The sequence below is a fragment of the Osmerus eperlanus genome, chromosome 6, assembly GCF_963692335.1.
Source record: "Osmerus eperlanus chromosome 6, fOsmEpe2.1, whole genome shotgun sequence".
Lineage (NCBI taxonomy): Eukaryota > Metazoa > Chordata > Actinopteri > Osmeriformes > Osmeridae > Osmerus > Osmerus eperlanus.
This window is the reverse complement of record NC_085023.1, coordinates 14,297,321-14,313,548: the sequence shown is the minus strand read 5'-3', so window position 1 is coordinate 14,313,548 and position 16,228 is coordinate 14,297,321. Positions and strand designations below refer to the sequence as shown.

At 43.7% G+C, this 16,228-nt stretch overlaps 2 protein-coding genes across 5 annotated transcripts; one reads left to right on the top strand and one right to left on the bottom strand.

The window, feature by feature from the left end:
* Window positions 1–98: 98 nt before the first annotated feature.
* LOC134022309 (inhibitor of nuclear factor kappa-B kinase subunit alpha-like) lies at window positions 99–7,258 on the bottom strand. Of its 3 annotated transcripts, none has more exons than XM_062463737.1 (21): window positions 6,882–7,255; window positions 6,589–6,709; window positions 6,312–6,406; window positions 5,912–6,099; window positions 5,686–5,774; window positions 5,499–5,588; window positions 5,264–5,388; window positions 4,984–5,091; window positions 4,746–4,881; window positions 4,146–4,346; window positions 3,894–3,996; window positions 3,425–3,548; window positions 3,003–3,154; window positions 2,648–2,709; window positions 2,363–2,472; window positions 2,198–2,247; window positions 1,978–2,086; window positions 1,646–1,793; window positions 1,296–1,438; window positions 1,076–1,175; window positions 99–691 (listed from the first exon to the last, which is right to left on the bottom strand). In XM_062463737.1, exons 2-21 carry the CDS (start codon window positions 6,679–6,681, stop codon window positions 581–583), a joined length of 2,337 nt encoding a protein of 778 aa, XP_062319721.1. In that variant the 5' UTR covers window positions 6,682–6,709; window positions 6,882–7,255; the 3' UTR covers window positions 99–580. The 3 variants fall into 3 exon arrangements, 2 of the variants coding, with proteins under 2 accessions (XP_062319721.1, XP_062319722.1); XM_062463738.1 differs by having other exon boundaries at window positions 6,589–6,705; XR_009930633.1 differs by lacking the exons at window positions 99–691; window positions 1,076–1,175 and having other exon boundaries at window positions 1,297–1,438; window positions 1,646–1,789; window positions 6,882–7,258.
* A 2,633-nt stretch (window positions 7,259–9,891) lies between these two features.
* On the top strand, window positions 9,892–14,431 carry LOC134022884 (tissue-type plasminogen activator-like). Of its 2 annotated transcripts, none has more exons than XM_062464624.1 (11): window positions 9,892–10,111; window positions 10,915–10,997; window positions 11,120–11,189; window positions 11,465–11,609; window positions 12,313–12,404; window positions 12,541–12,588; window positions 12,763–12,946; window positions 13,105–13,250; window positions 13,353–13,496; window positions 13,599–13,744; window positions 13,862–14,431. In XM_062464624.1, the coding sequence occupies exons 2-11, from the start codon at window positions 10,941–10,943 to the stop codon at window positions 14,054–14,056; spliced, it is 1,227 nt and encodes a 408-aa protein (XP_062320608.1). In that variant the 5' UTR covers window positions 9,892–10,111; window positions 10,915–10,940; the 3' UTR covers window positions 14,057–14,431. The 2 variants fall into 2 exon arrangements, with proteins under 2 accessions (XP_062320608.1, XP_062320609.1); XM_062464625.1 differs by having other exon boundaries at window positions 13,353–13,498; window positions 13,607–13,744.
* Window positions 14,432–16,228: the final 1,797 nt, after the last annotated feature.

Below are 16,228 nucleotides of genomic sequence, written 5' to 3'. Positions count from 1 at the left end.
TAACGTTGGTTGCAATCTGCCATTAAAAGCGATACGATAGACGACAGACGTGGAGCTCGAGTTTCACGGTCTTACGAAATTAATACCAAAACGTGAAATGTAACTGAGTAAACCAGATAGGGACTTATTGGCAATAAGTCCTTATCTTAGGACTTTTTATTATTCTTCGGTGTCCAATATATATAGTCCAATATTATCTTCTTTAAAACTTTATCAATCACATCCATATACAAACACACAAATGTAAACTCGTCATATCCTGCAATGAAATAAGAATACATTGTGGTTGCAACATATCTCAATTAACTTCATTGTCTTACATGCTAGTATTTCAACTTTACAAATGCATCATCCTAATGGTGTCTGTAAAATGCATGATATGTGCTCACAGACACATGTTATGGCTTTATTCACAATGTTTACACATTTTTTAACATTGCCTCATTAGATTACTCAGCTTCTGTCGTGTAACTATGCAGACCTCCAGTCTGTGTTGAAATATGTAAGATGCATACAGACATAATCTAGCCGTAGTTCCTTCCAAATAAGCACTTTGAAAAGTCCACGTTCATCCGAAGGCTTATGGCATTGAGGTAGTAGCCTTCACAGAGCCGGGGCTTTGCCGGGTCTCAAACCACTGAAGTGAAGCCTGCAGCCCTGATCCATACTGGGTCCAGCTCCAGTCCTGCTCCTGCAGGCCACACAGGCAGGGTCACAGGGTCAGACATGCCTCTGCATATGGTCCATTAACACTACATGCACATCATAACGCCTGCCTTACTAGTGAAATACCAGCCAAACATAAACCAAGCCAATACAAAACAGTAAAACATACGTTTTACACGTTAACACATAAATACATGAGTACTGCCGACTAACGCTCACATACAGCACGCTCACATACAGCACGCTCACATACAGCACGCTCACATACAGCACGCTCACATACAGCACGCTCACATACAGCACGCTCACATACAGCACGCTCACATACAGCACGCTCACATACAGCACGCTCACATACAGCACGCTCACATACAGCACGCTCACATACAGCACGCTCACAAACATGTACCATGGCGCTGTGCTCCATGTGCTGAGCCGTCTTCTGCATGAGCGACGTCAGCGTGGTCAGGTATCGTTGGTTCTCCTCTAACAGGTGGCAAACTGACTCACTAAGAGAGGGAAGAAAAAAAGAAAATGTGCGCGTGTGTGACAGAGAGAAGAGTGACATGACAGTGCTTCAAACACCGGTTGTGTGATATGATTTAATATGTTGATGTCATTGGCCTCACTGGTCGTTAGCACCTGGCAGGAACGTGTTGAGAGGAGGTAGGCCGTCTTTGGTCGGAGGCTGGTACACATGCAGTGTGGAGGACTGTGGGGGGCTGAACGCCTCGGTGTGGGGCGACAGAGAGCTGCGACTGGTGCTCTGGGCCTACACACATGCACAAACGCGCACAAACACACAGTTCAAGTAAATGAATGGAAACGATTCCTTTCCCATTCGTGAGTTGGTGAGTCACAGACAAGTGGGTTCATCCAAAAGTGTGTGTGTGTGTGTGTACCCGAGTATATATATATATATAGACACGTATATATACAGTACATTGTATGCGGGAGCATCGGCGTGTCCATAACTCACACAGGCAATCTTGAGGAGGTGCCAGAACTCTCGCTGTCTCTTCATCTGCATCTGCATGACGGCGTTCTCCGCCGCCTTTATGCCCTCCACTGCCACGTCCAGCTTGGGAAACAGATCCACCATATGCCGCTTACACAGCAGGGTCTTACTGGGAGGAGGGACGGAGCGAATGAGAGGCAAGCAGAGACGGAGGGAATCAGAGACGCGGGAAACCGTTTCGATGAGGTGTGTGTGTGGGGCATGCGTGTGTACGAGTGTGCGTCAAAGAATGTTGCGCGTGCATGTTTGAAGAAGTGCCCGTGTTGGCGCGCGTAGAGGTGTGTGTGACGTACCCGAGGTGCGTGTAGAGGTCTCGAAGGACTCGATCCTGGTTCTGAATGGTCTGAATGATGGCCTTCACCATTTCGGAGCTGTCACTGTAGCCGTGAGGGGGGTCAGGACCTACACACACACACACAGCATGCATTCTGTGTCGTCAGAATGAACCTTAGCTGATTTCAACAACATCCCACTCGTGCACACCTCAGCTGCCTGTCATGGGATCCAACTCACTTTTGCATTTGAGGGTCAACTTCTTGTAGAGGCCAATGGCCGTCTCCATTCTGAGGAAAAACAAACATTTATATTACCCACCTTCCCCAAACAGGACAAACATTACAAATAGGACAAACACACATAGGCCAGCGTTGATTAAAAGGAGTGGACGTTGATACGAACATCTGTTCCATGATGTCTTCTTGTTTCCTGGCAAAGGGACTCCTTTCCAGCTCCAAAATCTCATTATGGAGAGACACAATTTCCTCATCAAGATAGCTCACCTCCGCTGCCTAAACACACGCACGCACACGCACGCACACGCACACACAGTACAGTAAGTATGAGTGGAGAATTTTTCAGAAGAGTAGCTTTAGAGTAAAGGAGTAGAGAACAGTGAGGTAAAGATGAGTAGATTTGTAAAAAGAAAATAGAGTAAAACCAATACAAGAGTACACTTGAATCTACCTGTCCAAACTCCATTGCCTTCTCTTGATTCTCCTCCCATGCCTTGAGCATCTTCTCTGAGGCTACAGCACACGGAATAAACAACAAAGTAGTAGAGTTCACTCACTGGGCTCACTGGGTTTCAAATCAAATCGTATTTGCTTTGACCATTTCAACATGCAATCGAACAATACTTCACAACAAAGGCCAATGTGTTTGAACCTGCCTTGAGAGAAGGTCAGACCAACCTGCCCTTAATAACATTCTAGAGTATTGTAGCGTTTGTGATTAATACTGTGCTGTGTGAGTGTATGGTTTTGTTGAGTATTAGAGTGTGCAGGGTGGTCACAGCAGGGTGTGAGCAAGGCGCCCTCACAGATGCCAGTGTCTCTCTGCTGGGAGTACAGCTCCAGATCGTGCTGAATGCTGCTCCTGAAGAAGGTCATCTTGGCTCGAAGCTGCTGGGACTGGGAGAACAGGAGGTTCTTATACCTGGTCAGGTTGGTGTTGTAACGCAGCACACTCAACCTAGAGACACACACACACAAATAAGACATTGCAAAATAGACATCTAGGACACGTGTGCACTCATAATTACATTTCCGCACAACATATTTAAATGACTCAACCTCAACTCACTTGTTCCAAATGTACAAAATACTGAAAGATTGACACAAAGCTAATGCTTAAAATAAAATCGGTTTTGTCCGAGTTAAAAGTATTTGAAGCAGTTACATTTCCCCAAAATACGCTTGAGTTGCCAAAAATATGATGAGTTCTGACTGTGTATAAACCTACATGGCAGCCCTCTGTCCCTGGTACAGGCGGGTGTAGTCTTCTCTGAGGCCACAGATGTAGCTGACCGCATCCCTCCACACCTTCCTGAGGGCCGTCAGGGGCAGCTGGGTCTTAGTCTCCCTCACTGAGTCGAGCCAAACACAGGCGGCCATTAAAGATGGGACCGAGTCACACGCGCATCAACTCAACAGTTGAATTGGTTGAACAGCTACGTGGCTACAAATACCGCCATTGAGTAGCTAGCTTTTTGGCCACGTTCCAGGCTACAAACACGTGGGCACTGACACAGAGTCATCTCAACCTCATTTCAACAGGCGGCTTTACAGCAGATGGAGTCATTGGTCGTATCAAACTCAAACAAAGTGTTTGCATGCTCACAACGTGAATTTTTGCCCCACTACAGTGTCCCATGGCATACCCGTTAATCAGACTGATGTAGTGGTGTTGCAGCTGGTGTTTGGCAGCCTACCGATGAAGTTGACGCTGTCAGGGAGAGGTCTAGGAGTGAAAGGGCCGGCGTACTTCGTCAGGCTCTTGTCAAACAGGTACAGTAAGCAGTTGTCCCACCCTCGCTGAGGAAAGAGCATCACCACAGTCATTGAACTGTTTGGCGTATGTTAGATTATTTTGTCATTGTACTTCCTGAAGTTGTCGGTGCAGTACGGGTGAGGACAATTCCTGGTCATCAGAATTTAAGAGGAAGGAGAGGGTAAAAACACACCGGTCCATCAGGGAGGCAGTAGACGGGCGGTGGTCGGGGGTCCAGGGAGACTCCAGTATCCAGCAGCAGCTCCTGGCTGAGGGGGGGGATGTGTGTTTGAGTGTGGGTCTCCAAGCGCTGCTGGAGGGAATGCAGGCCCTCCTCACTCCCCAGCACCAGGGAGTGCAGCTGGGCTGATGACATGTCCAGCACATGGATCACCTGGAGGATGGGGATTTGTTCATATTTTTTTTACATATATTTTCAGCTTGATTGGATACAGTCTGTTAGAGAGTAAATATAAGGGAGAGAGAAAACTGAAAACATGCAGAAATGGCCCGAGACGGAATTGAACCTGGGCCACTATGTGAGGGCCTCAGCCCATATGGTACACACCCTACCCAGCGTGCCAGCTAGGACATTTTTCATTTAAAGTCTGATCCACTTCTACAAAAAGAATTCTACATACATTTATAGTACTGACGGGATTATAGTTTCCAATATAGGTGTCACAATTAATTCTGCGGTAATATTGATTAACAGACCCTTTGTCGACCGTACAAAGATGAAAGTGAATATGACATAGATCATACCCTATCTGGTGTGTGTGTGTGTGTCTACCTTCATCTCCAGAATGTTCTGCAGAGCAGTGTAGCAGACGTGCTGGTGTATGTCTGGTTCCAGCCCTCCACCCCTCTCAGCTGGGTCCCACAGCAGCAGCATCCTCAGGAGACGCTCCACCGGCTCCAACAAAGCCCTACACACACACACACACACACACCCACAGATTCGAGTAACTACTGCTTGATGGTGTACCATTACATTGTAGTCCTGGCTAAGTCGTGTCAAGCTGATTTACTTGCTCAGGTTGTTGGGGTAGGGCAGGTGTGTTGAGAATTTGACTTCTCCGTTCATATCCTCAACCGCCATGATGTCGTCAGGACCTTTGTTCTTCACCTTCCCAATACTGTAGAAACAAGCACAGTCAGCAGCCAGTAGGGCAAAGGTGCATTAACAGAAAGCAAGATATCGTTTTTCTTCACATACACACTTGAATACAATAGCTAAATAAATCATTATTATAGGCACTGGCAAAGGAAGTAGAAGACACACAATGGACCAGAAGGAAATGTACTCACCACTGTAAAGGGTTTGAGTGGTGCAAAAAAGGACGAAAGCCACATGTGCACTCAAAAATGATGATTCCGAAACTCCAGTAGTCCACTGTAAATGAGTAGGGCTTCTCTTCAAACAGCTCAGGAGCCTGACACACACACACACACACACACACACACACACAGTAAGCTGTCGAGTGTCTTTCTCCCACATCTGTGTCAGTACTTGTAAGAAGCTGAGAGGTACAGAGCTTCTCACCAGATACTGCAGAGTCCCAACAAAGGAAGTGCAGAGACTTCCCTGGTCCAGGTCTTTGGCATAACCCAGATCGATGATCTTATGTACAATCTACGGTAGAGTAAAGTAGAGTAAAAACAGCAGATATGTTATACAGCATCGAAGTAGGGTTAGAGGCGTGTGTATTTGCTTGTGTGTATGCCCTCACCTTCCCATTGGTCTCCTGTAGTACGATGTTCTCTGGCTTCAAATCTCTATGGATGATTTTATTTTCATGGAGGTACCTGATGCCGGACCCTGGGGTTGTATGGTAGAGTACGCTTAATAACTCCAGGAGAACATACATGTATGTACTCTATACCAAAGCATAATTAACCATGAATAACCTAAACATAAGTTAAACAGATACAATTTTTAGGTTCAGGTTACATTACCGACGTCATTAAGGAGTGAGACTATCTCGCTCTCCTTCAGTCCGCTGTAGTTCTCTGGCTTGTTGAGCCGCTTGCGCAGGTCTCCTTTGGTGCAGTACTCCATGGCTAACATGGGAAGGCCGTTGAGAGTAATGTAACTCATCTCCTCTGGCACCTCCCTGGCCCTCACCACATTTACATGACTCAGCCTAGGGCATCAATACACACACAGATGGATGGGGACACGGAGGCAGGAAGGAAATAATTTGTTATGGTCAGCATAGCCAACACTATTTCATTGAACTTGAATCACAGGACATATATGGACACAGCTGATGGTTACGGTACTGTTATGCACCCTGTTCGAGTTATTTTGGTGTAGATAGCTTAAAACAATGAGAAGGTCTGTTTGATGACTGACTTCTTCATAATCTGTATTTCTCTGCTCCAGTGGCATCTGTGCTTTGAGTTCAACTCAAGGAGGCACTGTTTTACAGCAATCTTCTCTGCAGTCTCCTGTTCCACACGCGCGCACACACACACACGCACACACATATCAACAAAAAGACATAGTTAGAAATAAAAATCCCTGTAGAGAAATGTGGTGCTTCTCCAAAACTCATAATCAACATATGCCTTAGTAGACAAATAAAATGCTCCTGTAACCTTAAGGTAAATTAAGTATATTTATGACTTACCTGGTGCTGGTACATGTAAACATCTCCAAACCCCCCTGTCCCGAGCCGCTCCTTCATCTCCCATGGCCCGCAGACCTGGGTCTGCTTCAGCATGGCTCTCTCCGTAGCTTACTGTGGCTGTCTGAGGAAACGAGTGTGGAGGCACACAAACACACGCAACAAACGTTGCATGCTACATAAGGTACAGTTTCACACTACACGCTAGCAGGTTTCTCGTATTAGCTGAAATTAGCATAACAGCAACAGCTAATAAGGATTTTCCCCTAATGATTTGATCATTCAAAACCCTTTACCTTGACGTGACAGGATTGTAATACTTCTTTTAGCTATCGATGTTCACATCTGTCAAGTCAAAACCAGATTTTCGCAGACACACATGTTGTTGTCAATCAGTTTCCCTGTTGTTCAGAGTCCAGTACTGTACAGTAACACACACACACACACACTGGACGTCGTTCCTTAAAGGTGAAACTGACAAGCAAAACGCAAACAAATGTATCCTGTTGCTACTTTGGTTTTCAAATTTTGCAAATGGTATATAGAGCTACATCGAATCAAGCTAATGTAAGTAAACTGTTAGGTTAGGCCTATGCTAGATAGCTAACTTTAGCTGGCTTAGTTTGACTTTCGAGTAGTTTCACGACCCAAACAAGGCAGCGCGCAGCATACGTGCGCATGCGCGTCAAAATAACCTCACTTGGCTTCAGCAGTGGTTCCGAAACTGTAGGCAAGAGGTAGGCTACGGTACTATTGCTGATGAACAAACATTTAATTACAATCGGAAGAAAAGCCAGAATATGTATTACATTTGAACGTCAGTTCATTGTTTCATGTATATCCCTCTGCTTCCAACTTTCCAATAGTGAGGGTGGAAGCAACACAGATGACACAGTGACACCTTTGACAAATAGGCCTACTACAAATAGACAGAGATTAGATTAGTATATATTTTTTTTTTGCGTCAAATTAACAGTGCATGATACAAATTAAATACAGTTCATGTTACCAACAAAACAATACTGTAGAACTGGTAAACTTTACTTTTTCTACACTTTTCATCACTACACAACTCATTGTAGTAGACCTATGTTCTTAGGTAGAGAAAGATAGAGACACAGATACAGAGGCAGGTGTCCAAAGACATGATTAGCAGAGGATGTTTTGAAGCAACAGCTAACAGCTATAGTTTCTTGTCTATAAAGTGTTTCGAAATTAATATTACACTGAGGGGCCAGTGCAGTAGTCATGCAGTGACAAGTAGAGCTGCAATACCTGTCAACATGAATTTATAGTATGTGAAGTGTTCTGCAAAAACATGATGTAAATCTGTTTTTCAAGCAACTAAAACTGACAAATTTAAAATTGACACGTGGCTCTCATTAAGGAAACATTGGCGTACAAGTTTCCACTTGGTGTGTCCTATACAAAGAAAAGTTGGGAGAGAAACAAGACTTTGGGAGAAAAATATATATGAAATGAAGTAAGTTAAACACCTATAGAAATGTTTCAATAGTATTATATAAAATTGATAGGGGCAATCAATTATGAAACAAATAATAATTGGTTAATGTCATGGGTGCATATTTCTCAACAATGATCAATGAGCAACTGTCTTAAAAAAAAAAGAATGTTCTAGCAATAAGGAACAGATGTGTGAATGACGTTTAGTTCTCAGAACAGTAGGTGGATTAATTTCTTTCCACAGGAAGTCTTCTCTTAGTGATCATACTGCTTCACTCGTATGTCTTTTTTTTTGTCTCACATCACAATGTTATGTGAGCACTTGCTTCTTGTGAGACTCAATGCTAAGACCACTTTCCACTTTTTTGCGGGGCACTTGACAAGTTACTTTGTGGGTATATCTGTTGAAGTAATCTTTTAATTGAATTCTTACAGGGGACAGTTACAACTCATGTCATACATACCAAGGGTAAGCTATGTAAGTAAGAGGAACATTGTTAAAGTAAAGTGACAAGGACCTTTCTTTTATTAGTAAATAATGATAAGCCAAATAGTGAAACAATATATCCAAGACATGATACAAATATACACCCCCTGGGCACAAATTTGAGAGTCGGAAGCTTAGCTTACATCACCCTACAGGCCTGCTTGTCAAAATATTTCAGTGGTGGTCACATCCAAAAATCCCCATATGCCAACGTTGGCCAGAAACACATTATTGTGACTAATACATGAGTGGATGATGTAGGCTAGAATGTGTTGCAGCAGCAAAAGGTGAATTCCCCTGCCTGCGGACCAGAAAGGTTGGTAAATCATCAGACAACATATATTTCTCAATGTGTGAAGAATGAGGTCATTGTCTTGGAATTGTTAGCAGAAAAAAGGAAGGGTCAAAAATCTTTTGTCAAATTTGTATATGATGTTTTTAGTATTTTGTAAAGAAATAAAATGTAACATTGAGTTACTGTGTTGTAACTTATTTAATCACCATATTAATCATATTGGTTGGCTACAGCTGTAATACACACTTCCACTGTATTTCACACCAAGGGTTTTCTAGCAAAAATATGACCTGTTTTCCAGTAATGATCTTGTTTTCTGTATGACGTGGTTATGTCCAGACAAGAACATATTCAGTCTTTAATGTCAGTGTCTTCTTCAAAGTATTTTCCGCAGGGCACAGAGCACATCATGAATTAAAGACCTGCATATGATTCTTAAGGCTAAAGTTTTGACAGTTTTGACAGTTTTACTATTTAAGTGAGGACCCACAATTCACTCCCATTCAGTGTTAATCCAGATTTAATGTTTAATTACATTAAGGGGATACGTTTAGGGTTATGGGCAATGCAAAAAAAAAATCCTAACCCTAAACTGAACTCGTAAATCTAATCCTAACATTAATTCTAACCCTGACTCTAAACTTCCCCAAACCCCCTAGAAATACCACTTGAAGCTGTGGTGCCCAAGAGGTATAGTTTTTCTCTGTTTACCATGCTTGTTACTATCCTTTCTATCCTGGTTTTCTGTTCCCCACAAGAGTCCTTCAACAAGACCATGCACACACACACAATGCATATACACGAACATAGATGCCTAAATGCTAATGGTGCTAAAATGAATTCTTCAGACATCATGTTGTAATTTCAGGCAAAATGTTTTTGATGGGTCTGTGTCCATATAAGGATATCTTGCCATGACCACATTGAATGACAGCTGTGAGAAGTGGTTGTCATTTTTGTGTGTGTGTGTTTAAGTGGAATTGTGTGTGTGTGTGTGTGTGTACACGTCCCACCAATTTATAACCCCTCCCATTGTCTCTTTGCAGCTTTATAACAGAGACCTTGATGGGCAGAGACACTAAAAGTCTGTGAAGCAACATTGTGGGAACTCAGCAGAACACAAGAAGAGGCCGCAGAAGACCTTTTTGTCAAGCATCCAATCATCTGGACTTGGAACCAAAACAGAAAAATCAGAAACAGAACCAACAAGCAGCCAATAAGAAAGAAGAATCAACAGAGGGAAGAAGTACAACTTGGTCTTGATCAGGTCCAGCTTGGAGGTAAACTGATACAGCTTTAGTATTGATTAATAATTGGTTTGGGTTGACTGCAGCATGTTGAGTTGAGTTATGGAGGGACACCAAATGGTTCTGAACGGGAAAACAACCCAATATGCTTAAAGGTTTGAACCAGAGGTTGCATAATGAGTTCATAAATTACGCTTAGGATATTCTATTATTGTGTTAATATAATCTCGAAGAGAATTTGTTTCTCAATGAATAGACAGATGTACATAATATTACATAAACAATGCCACGCAAGTACTTATTTACACAGTCACAGAGATACAGTGTGATGGTCGAGTGAGTACAACAAATCACGATTGTAGATAAAGACATGAAAGAATACTATCTGGATTCATTGTTTGGGTGAAAACTAATGTGCAAGTAGTGTAGATTGTGCATAGAGTCTAGGAACGTTCTGTGTCTTATGGTGTTTACGTAAAGATAGTGGTGGATTACTGTCAGTCTCTACATTGACAGTCTCTCTCACTGTGGGGGTGCATTCAGCTCTCTAAAACCCAGCATCAAGATACACATTGAATTCTATTTTTGCATTGTATGCTGTATACATACCTATACCAGTCTCACACACGCACGCACACAAACACTTACTGATACTACAGTGCACTGGGCCTACTGGTTAATCACGTGACAGTTTTCTATTCATAGATGTTGGCTTTTGAGATGTGGGTGTATGTGTGTGCTCAGTACTGGGGGTGTGCAAACTGAGTGTATCCGTAATTCCAAAAAAGGGAAGCAGCGGTTTTGGTTTCTCATTTTTGCAAACTGTGTTTTTCTAGACTTAAAAGAGGAAGAAGAGGTTGCAATGAACCTGCTACTTATTATATCGCTAGCGGCCACCATCCTCTCCAGTTATGCATCAGTAAGTAGGAAAGAGGAAACTACTTTTAACACCTTTTTACAAAGTCATGCACACAATTAGCACATCTTTATTTGTGTGCCTACCTCAGTCAGTGTCATCTCTGACTCTATCTCCCCTTTCAGGTCACTAGAAGGACCTGGCCCTGGCACCGACACCTACGTTCCCCCCAGACTCCATCTGAAAAACAAACAGGTGAGACTTCCTGGAATCTGTGGACTCAAATCAGTCATCAATAGCAAAATAAACAACAAAGAACAACGCCTAAAAAAAAGACTAAAAAACATTACGGCACAGTTTCCCAGACACAGATTAAGCCAATTCAATGAAGATCTCCATTGAAAATGTTATTTTTGTCTAGGACTAGGCTTAATCCATGTCTAGGAAACTGGCCTAAATGTTTATTACACTAGAATTAGTCTTAACAAATAAGTCTAACAAGCAGATTTCTCCCTGTCATGTCTCTGCAGCGCAATGTCTGATTGGAAACGGGAGCAGTTACAGAGGTTCTGTTTCTGTGTCTGCCTACGGCCACACTTGTTTGTCCTGGGACAAGTTCAGTAACATCGGAAGAAGACTTCTATCACAGGGCCTGGACAGACACAACTTCTGCAGGTACTTACTTCTCTCTCTCTCTCTCTCTCTCTCTCTCTCTCTCTCTCTCTCTCTCTCTCTCTCTCTCTCTCTCTCTCTCTCTCTCTCGACTCTTTAAACAACGAGTGTGTTACACACACTTCACAGAGTAATAAATGTGCATCTGAACGGTAGTGGTACAGACACACATTACACTGCACATTATGAAATCAGACCGTCATAACAGTCTTTCCACTCATTAGCTTCCAACTCCAGTTACCATTCATACAAAAGTGTAATTGTGCAAGGATGTCATCCAGTCAACTGACACATCAAAATCACGTGTTTCTGAGGAAAATGTGGATGCGTTTGTGTCTGTCTGTGTGTGTGTCTGGTAATGGGTATTTTTAGGAAGTCTTTGATTCCGTATCCATATCCTCTTCTGTCATGAGTCACCCGTGGGAACCTATTTCTGAATGTTTTCTGAATTTCAGCAACAATGCGGTTTTTGTTGATGTTCATCAAGCCTCCCTCCTCTTTCTTAGAGCTACAGAGTTTAGATCATTCTCCCATTAGTATTTGTATAAGCCTGCCGTCAAAAAAAGATGTACTTGTTTAGTACATCATTTAGTGTAGTTGCTGGATTCATTCATAGATGGTTGTCGATTGTTAGTCAACTTATTAATTGGTTGGTTAATTATCCAGTGATGCAATGAGTTGATATCCTGATTGATGCGGTTTTCAGGAACCCAGACCAAAGCTTGAGTCCGTGGTGTCGGGTGCGAAGAAGACATAGAATCGTCAGAGAGTTGTGTAACATTCCCAAATGTGACACTGGTGAGTGGCAAAGACCCACTTATAAGCATGTAGGCACACACAGACACACACACACCAATGATTGTCTCCTTATATGACCTGTCCTAATGACCAGCGCATGCTCTAACATCCCTCTGTCTGCGCTGTGACACCTCAGATTCTCCTGTCACCACATCTGTTCCTCCATCTCCAGCTGTGGACACTGGTGAGTTGTCCACAATGACAGTGGAATAAGATTGTCCATGTCATACGGTAAAATACTATAATATTAGTAATCAGTGGATCTGGTGGGGACAATACCATTGGTGGAGGTAGTAGGCCAAGTATTTCTGGATGAACTTCAATGACCTGACTTGTGGGTGTGTGTTTGTGCGTCCAGAGAATACGTGCGGGAAAAGAGTGGAGCAGCGTTATAAGATTGTGGGGGGTTCGGTCATACCCATCGAGGAACAGCCATGGACAGCGGTCATCTTTAAAGGCAGAAGACTCCACTGTGGAGGTTCCCTCATAGCTCCGTGTTGGGTCCTCTCGGCCGCTCACTGCTTTAGCAAAAAATTTGAGAGGTAAAATACACAACTATACACACATTCACACAGGCACACATACAGGCACCCACACACACACACACACACATATAAGTGTCTGTGTACTTCATGTGTGTTTCATTGTGCAGGTGTACCTAATCATTTGTCTGTATGGTTTCTCACTATGTCTGCCACAGCATCACAAGCAAGGATCTAACTGTGTATCTGGGCAAAAGCTCCATCAGAGAGACTGATGCCAACAGAGAGCAGAAGTTTGCTGTGGATCAGATTATAATCCATCAAGACTACGATAACATTGAGGAAACCTTCAATAACGACATCGGTGGGTGTGTGGAGTATGGCGTATGTCTGTGTGTGGGTGTGTAAGTAGGGACAAACATGGGTTTGACTCTCAGTGTGTGCGCGTGGGGATTGTCTCTTGCAGCCCTGCTGAAGCTGAAAAGCAAAGACGGGGTGTGCGCGGTGCGGACCAAGGCTGTGAGGACGGTGTGTCTCCCCCCGCCTCTCACCAAGCTGCCCCTCGGTGCTGCGTGCACCGTCGCAGGACATGGGAAACAGGTGACATGGGGTGTGTACAACCTCTGAACACTTAAGTCCACACAAAACACACACATTCACACACGCCGGGCTCCCTATGAAGACTAAGCCTTGATATGGTGTATCTTTACAGGAGGGGAGTTCTCTCCCAAACTGAAACAGGCCAACGTTGCGCTACTCTCTCAGAACCTCTGCAACAGCAAGAGTTACTATAATAAAAGCGTCACAGAGAACATGTTCTGTGCTGCGAGTCCTGACTGGAGCAGAGACTCCTGTAAGGTAAGTTCCTGTGTGTGGTGGGAGTGGGGGATAGTGTTCATATGAGAGTGTGTGTGTGTGTGGGGGGGGGGGAATAATGTGACGTCTATTATGTTAACGACCATCTCTCTTCTGCAGGGTGACTCAGGTGGACCGCTGATGTACGAAGTGTCTGGAAGGGTGTTTGTGTTCGGCGTGGTGAGCTGGGGCGAGGGCTGTGCCTTAAAGAACAAACCTGGGGTGTACACACGCGTCACCAACTACAACAGCTGGATCGCTGAGAAAACAGGGCTGCCTGCCTACACCGCAGGAGTCATGTACCCCCAGAAGTGAGTTTGAATAGTAGACAGAGAGAGGAGAGTGGAGCACGAGATAAGATGAGGCAGCTATAGTTTGGTAGACAGAGAGACAGGCAGACCAACCGACCTAGCTATCAGACCTGACGCCCGCCTCTTATGCCTTGTTCCTGCATAGAGAGCATCGTCCTTCGTGGGACCATTTGATGTAATGTTATGTGTTATGTATTTTATTGGACTATTTATTCATGACTTTATTGTATTTCCATTCAAAAGTAATTTATTTAAATATTTGTTTTCTACAAAAGCCATGTATTTTGTCATAAAATTGTATATGTAAAATATTTTGATACATGGGCACATCTGTCCAACTGTTTTCTTTTATTGCATATAAAGTTTATTTCCACATACTTTGCACAACACTTGCCTCTTTTTTATGGTTAATTGTGTGTAAAATGGAAAACTGACCTTACATACTTATAACACACACACATTTCACAATAGAAATTCTACTTCTAATTTCTCCCAAAACTTGCTGCCTTCTTGCACCTGGAGTTGTGATGCCATCGTCACTCACAGCTGTCTTGTCGGTAAACTGTGTCTAACTAGAAATTAGACCTTCAGTGTTTCCTCTGAAATGTATGACTAAGCCAACCCATTCCATCGCAGACCTTGAGAAAGCTCAGGGTCTAGATTCTGCAGCTGCCTGGCCAGACTCCAAGCCTGCCAAAGAACAGTGACAGAGGGGATAAAACTTGCACGATCATCCTGTGATACTGTATATTTGTTTGTATCACTAGAGGGCGCTAGAGGGCACTATTCAACAGAATTAGTCCTTCCTAGCCCTTCACACCTCAGACCAGCAGCACACGCCCTCAGATCCCCAGAGCCTACAGACCTGCCGCTCATATCCAGCTGGTCCTTGTGTGTGTCATGGTGCCCTCTTCTTAACTTGACTGTGTCTCTGACCCAGCATATCTCTCAGAGACTATACTGTATTATACTGTAATAATAGAGATTATACTGTATAGTACACTACAATGGATTCAAATAGAACATCTGTGTTTCACTGTGGTGGACAGATGAAGAGCAGGTAGATCTCTCTGTCTCTCTCTCTCGCTCTGTCAGAGGTGTGTCTCTAATGAGTCTCATTAAGCTCAACAGTCGGATGAGTTCAGAGGGTATTTGAGGGGGAGAGGGGGACTAGGGGGGCCTCAAGGGGGCTCATCTCCTGTTACAAACAGCATAAGGACACAGCCCACCCACTGAGTACACACACACGTAAGTTAGCACACAATCGCACACACAAAGTACCCCAGTGCACGCACAGGTCTTTAATACGTTTGGTTTAGATGACTGTGAGAGCTCTCAGTTGGCGGTTATCTCATCCGAGGCCCAGGCTCAGCGATGAGAGGCACACAAACAGTGACATGTATTCCTAGTCTCTCCTTCTATTTGTCTCAACCACAAATTCACCGTCTCTTTTTTCTCTCTTTTTTCCTCTCTTTACTTGTTCTCTACTTTTCTGTCCTTTGTTTCTCTCCTTTTCTCACTTGTCCATCTCTCTCCGTCGCTTCTTGTGCTCCTCCTTTGTATTTTCCATATATCTCTCTCTCTACTGATCATCAGCTGGCTGAGAGTGTGTTTGTGTGTCTATACTTACTTGCACTTCTGTGTCGAATGTCTCATTCCTCTCTGAAAATACATAAACAGCAACAGCATAAACAAGAATGAGTCAGGGCCAAAACGTACATCCACAGACCGATGACAAAGATACACACACATACAGTACAGCACGTACACACAAATGCACACCGTCTGCACTACAATGTTTAAACGTGTCTTCATTCGATTCGAGTTGCACTTCAAAGCACACACCTCAACGCTGGGCTAATAGGTTCTAATAAGAAGTGTTTAGACATCACCTCCATCTGATTATGCTCACATTCCCAGCTACCGGGCTCATACCGGGGGCCAGTTTACACTACCTCTGACAGGGTTTACTGTAGAGATACACAGTTGACTTTATCCCTGTGGTCCACCTGCCTTATAGGGCTTTGAGGCGGCAGCACAGGAGCTATATGAGCCTGTATAGCTCTTTATGGACAAGACCTGAGGGGGAATGGGACTGTGCAGTGTTACATGGGAAGAGAAAAAAGAACCATAGCTAGAAGAGAGACGAAAAGGAGAGTAGAAGGGATGCAGAGAG

Bases quoted from the DNA above. Each gene is read 5' to 3' on its own strand.
- LOC134022309 (XM_062463737.1), bottom strand. From the start codon at position 6,681: ATGCTGAAGCAGACCCAGGTCTGCGGGCCATGGGAGATGAAGGAGCGG. The intron at 6,407-6,588 runs GTAAGTCATAAA...CGTGTGGAACAG, and splicing joins TTTACATGTACCAGCACCAG to GAGACTGCAGAGAAGATTGC. The intron at 5,092-5,263 runs GTGAGTACATTT...TTGTTTCTACAG, and splicing joins CACTCAAACCCTTTACAGTG to TATTGGGAAGGTGAAGAACA.
- LOC134022884 (XM_062464624.1), top strand. From the start codon at position 10,941: ATGAACCTGCTACTTATTATATCGCTAGCGGCCACCATCCTCTCCAGT. The intron at 13,497-13,598 runs GTGTGTACAACC...GTATCTTTACAG, and splicing joins TGGGAAACAGGTGACATGGG to GAGGGGAGTTCTCTCCCAAA. The intron at 13,745-13,861 runs GTAAGTTCCTGT...TCTCTTCTGCAG, and splicing joins GGAGCAGAGACTCCTGTAAG to GGTGACTCAGGTGGACCGCT.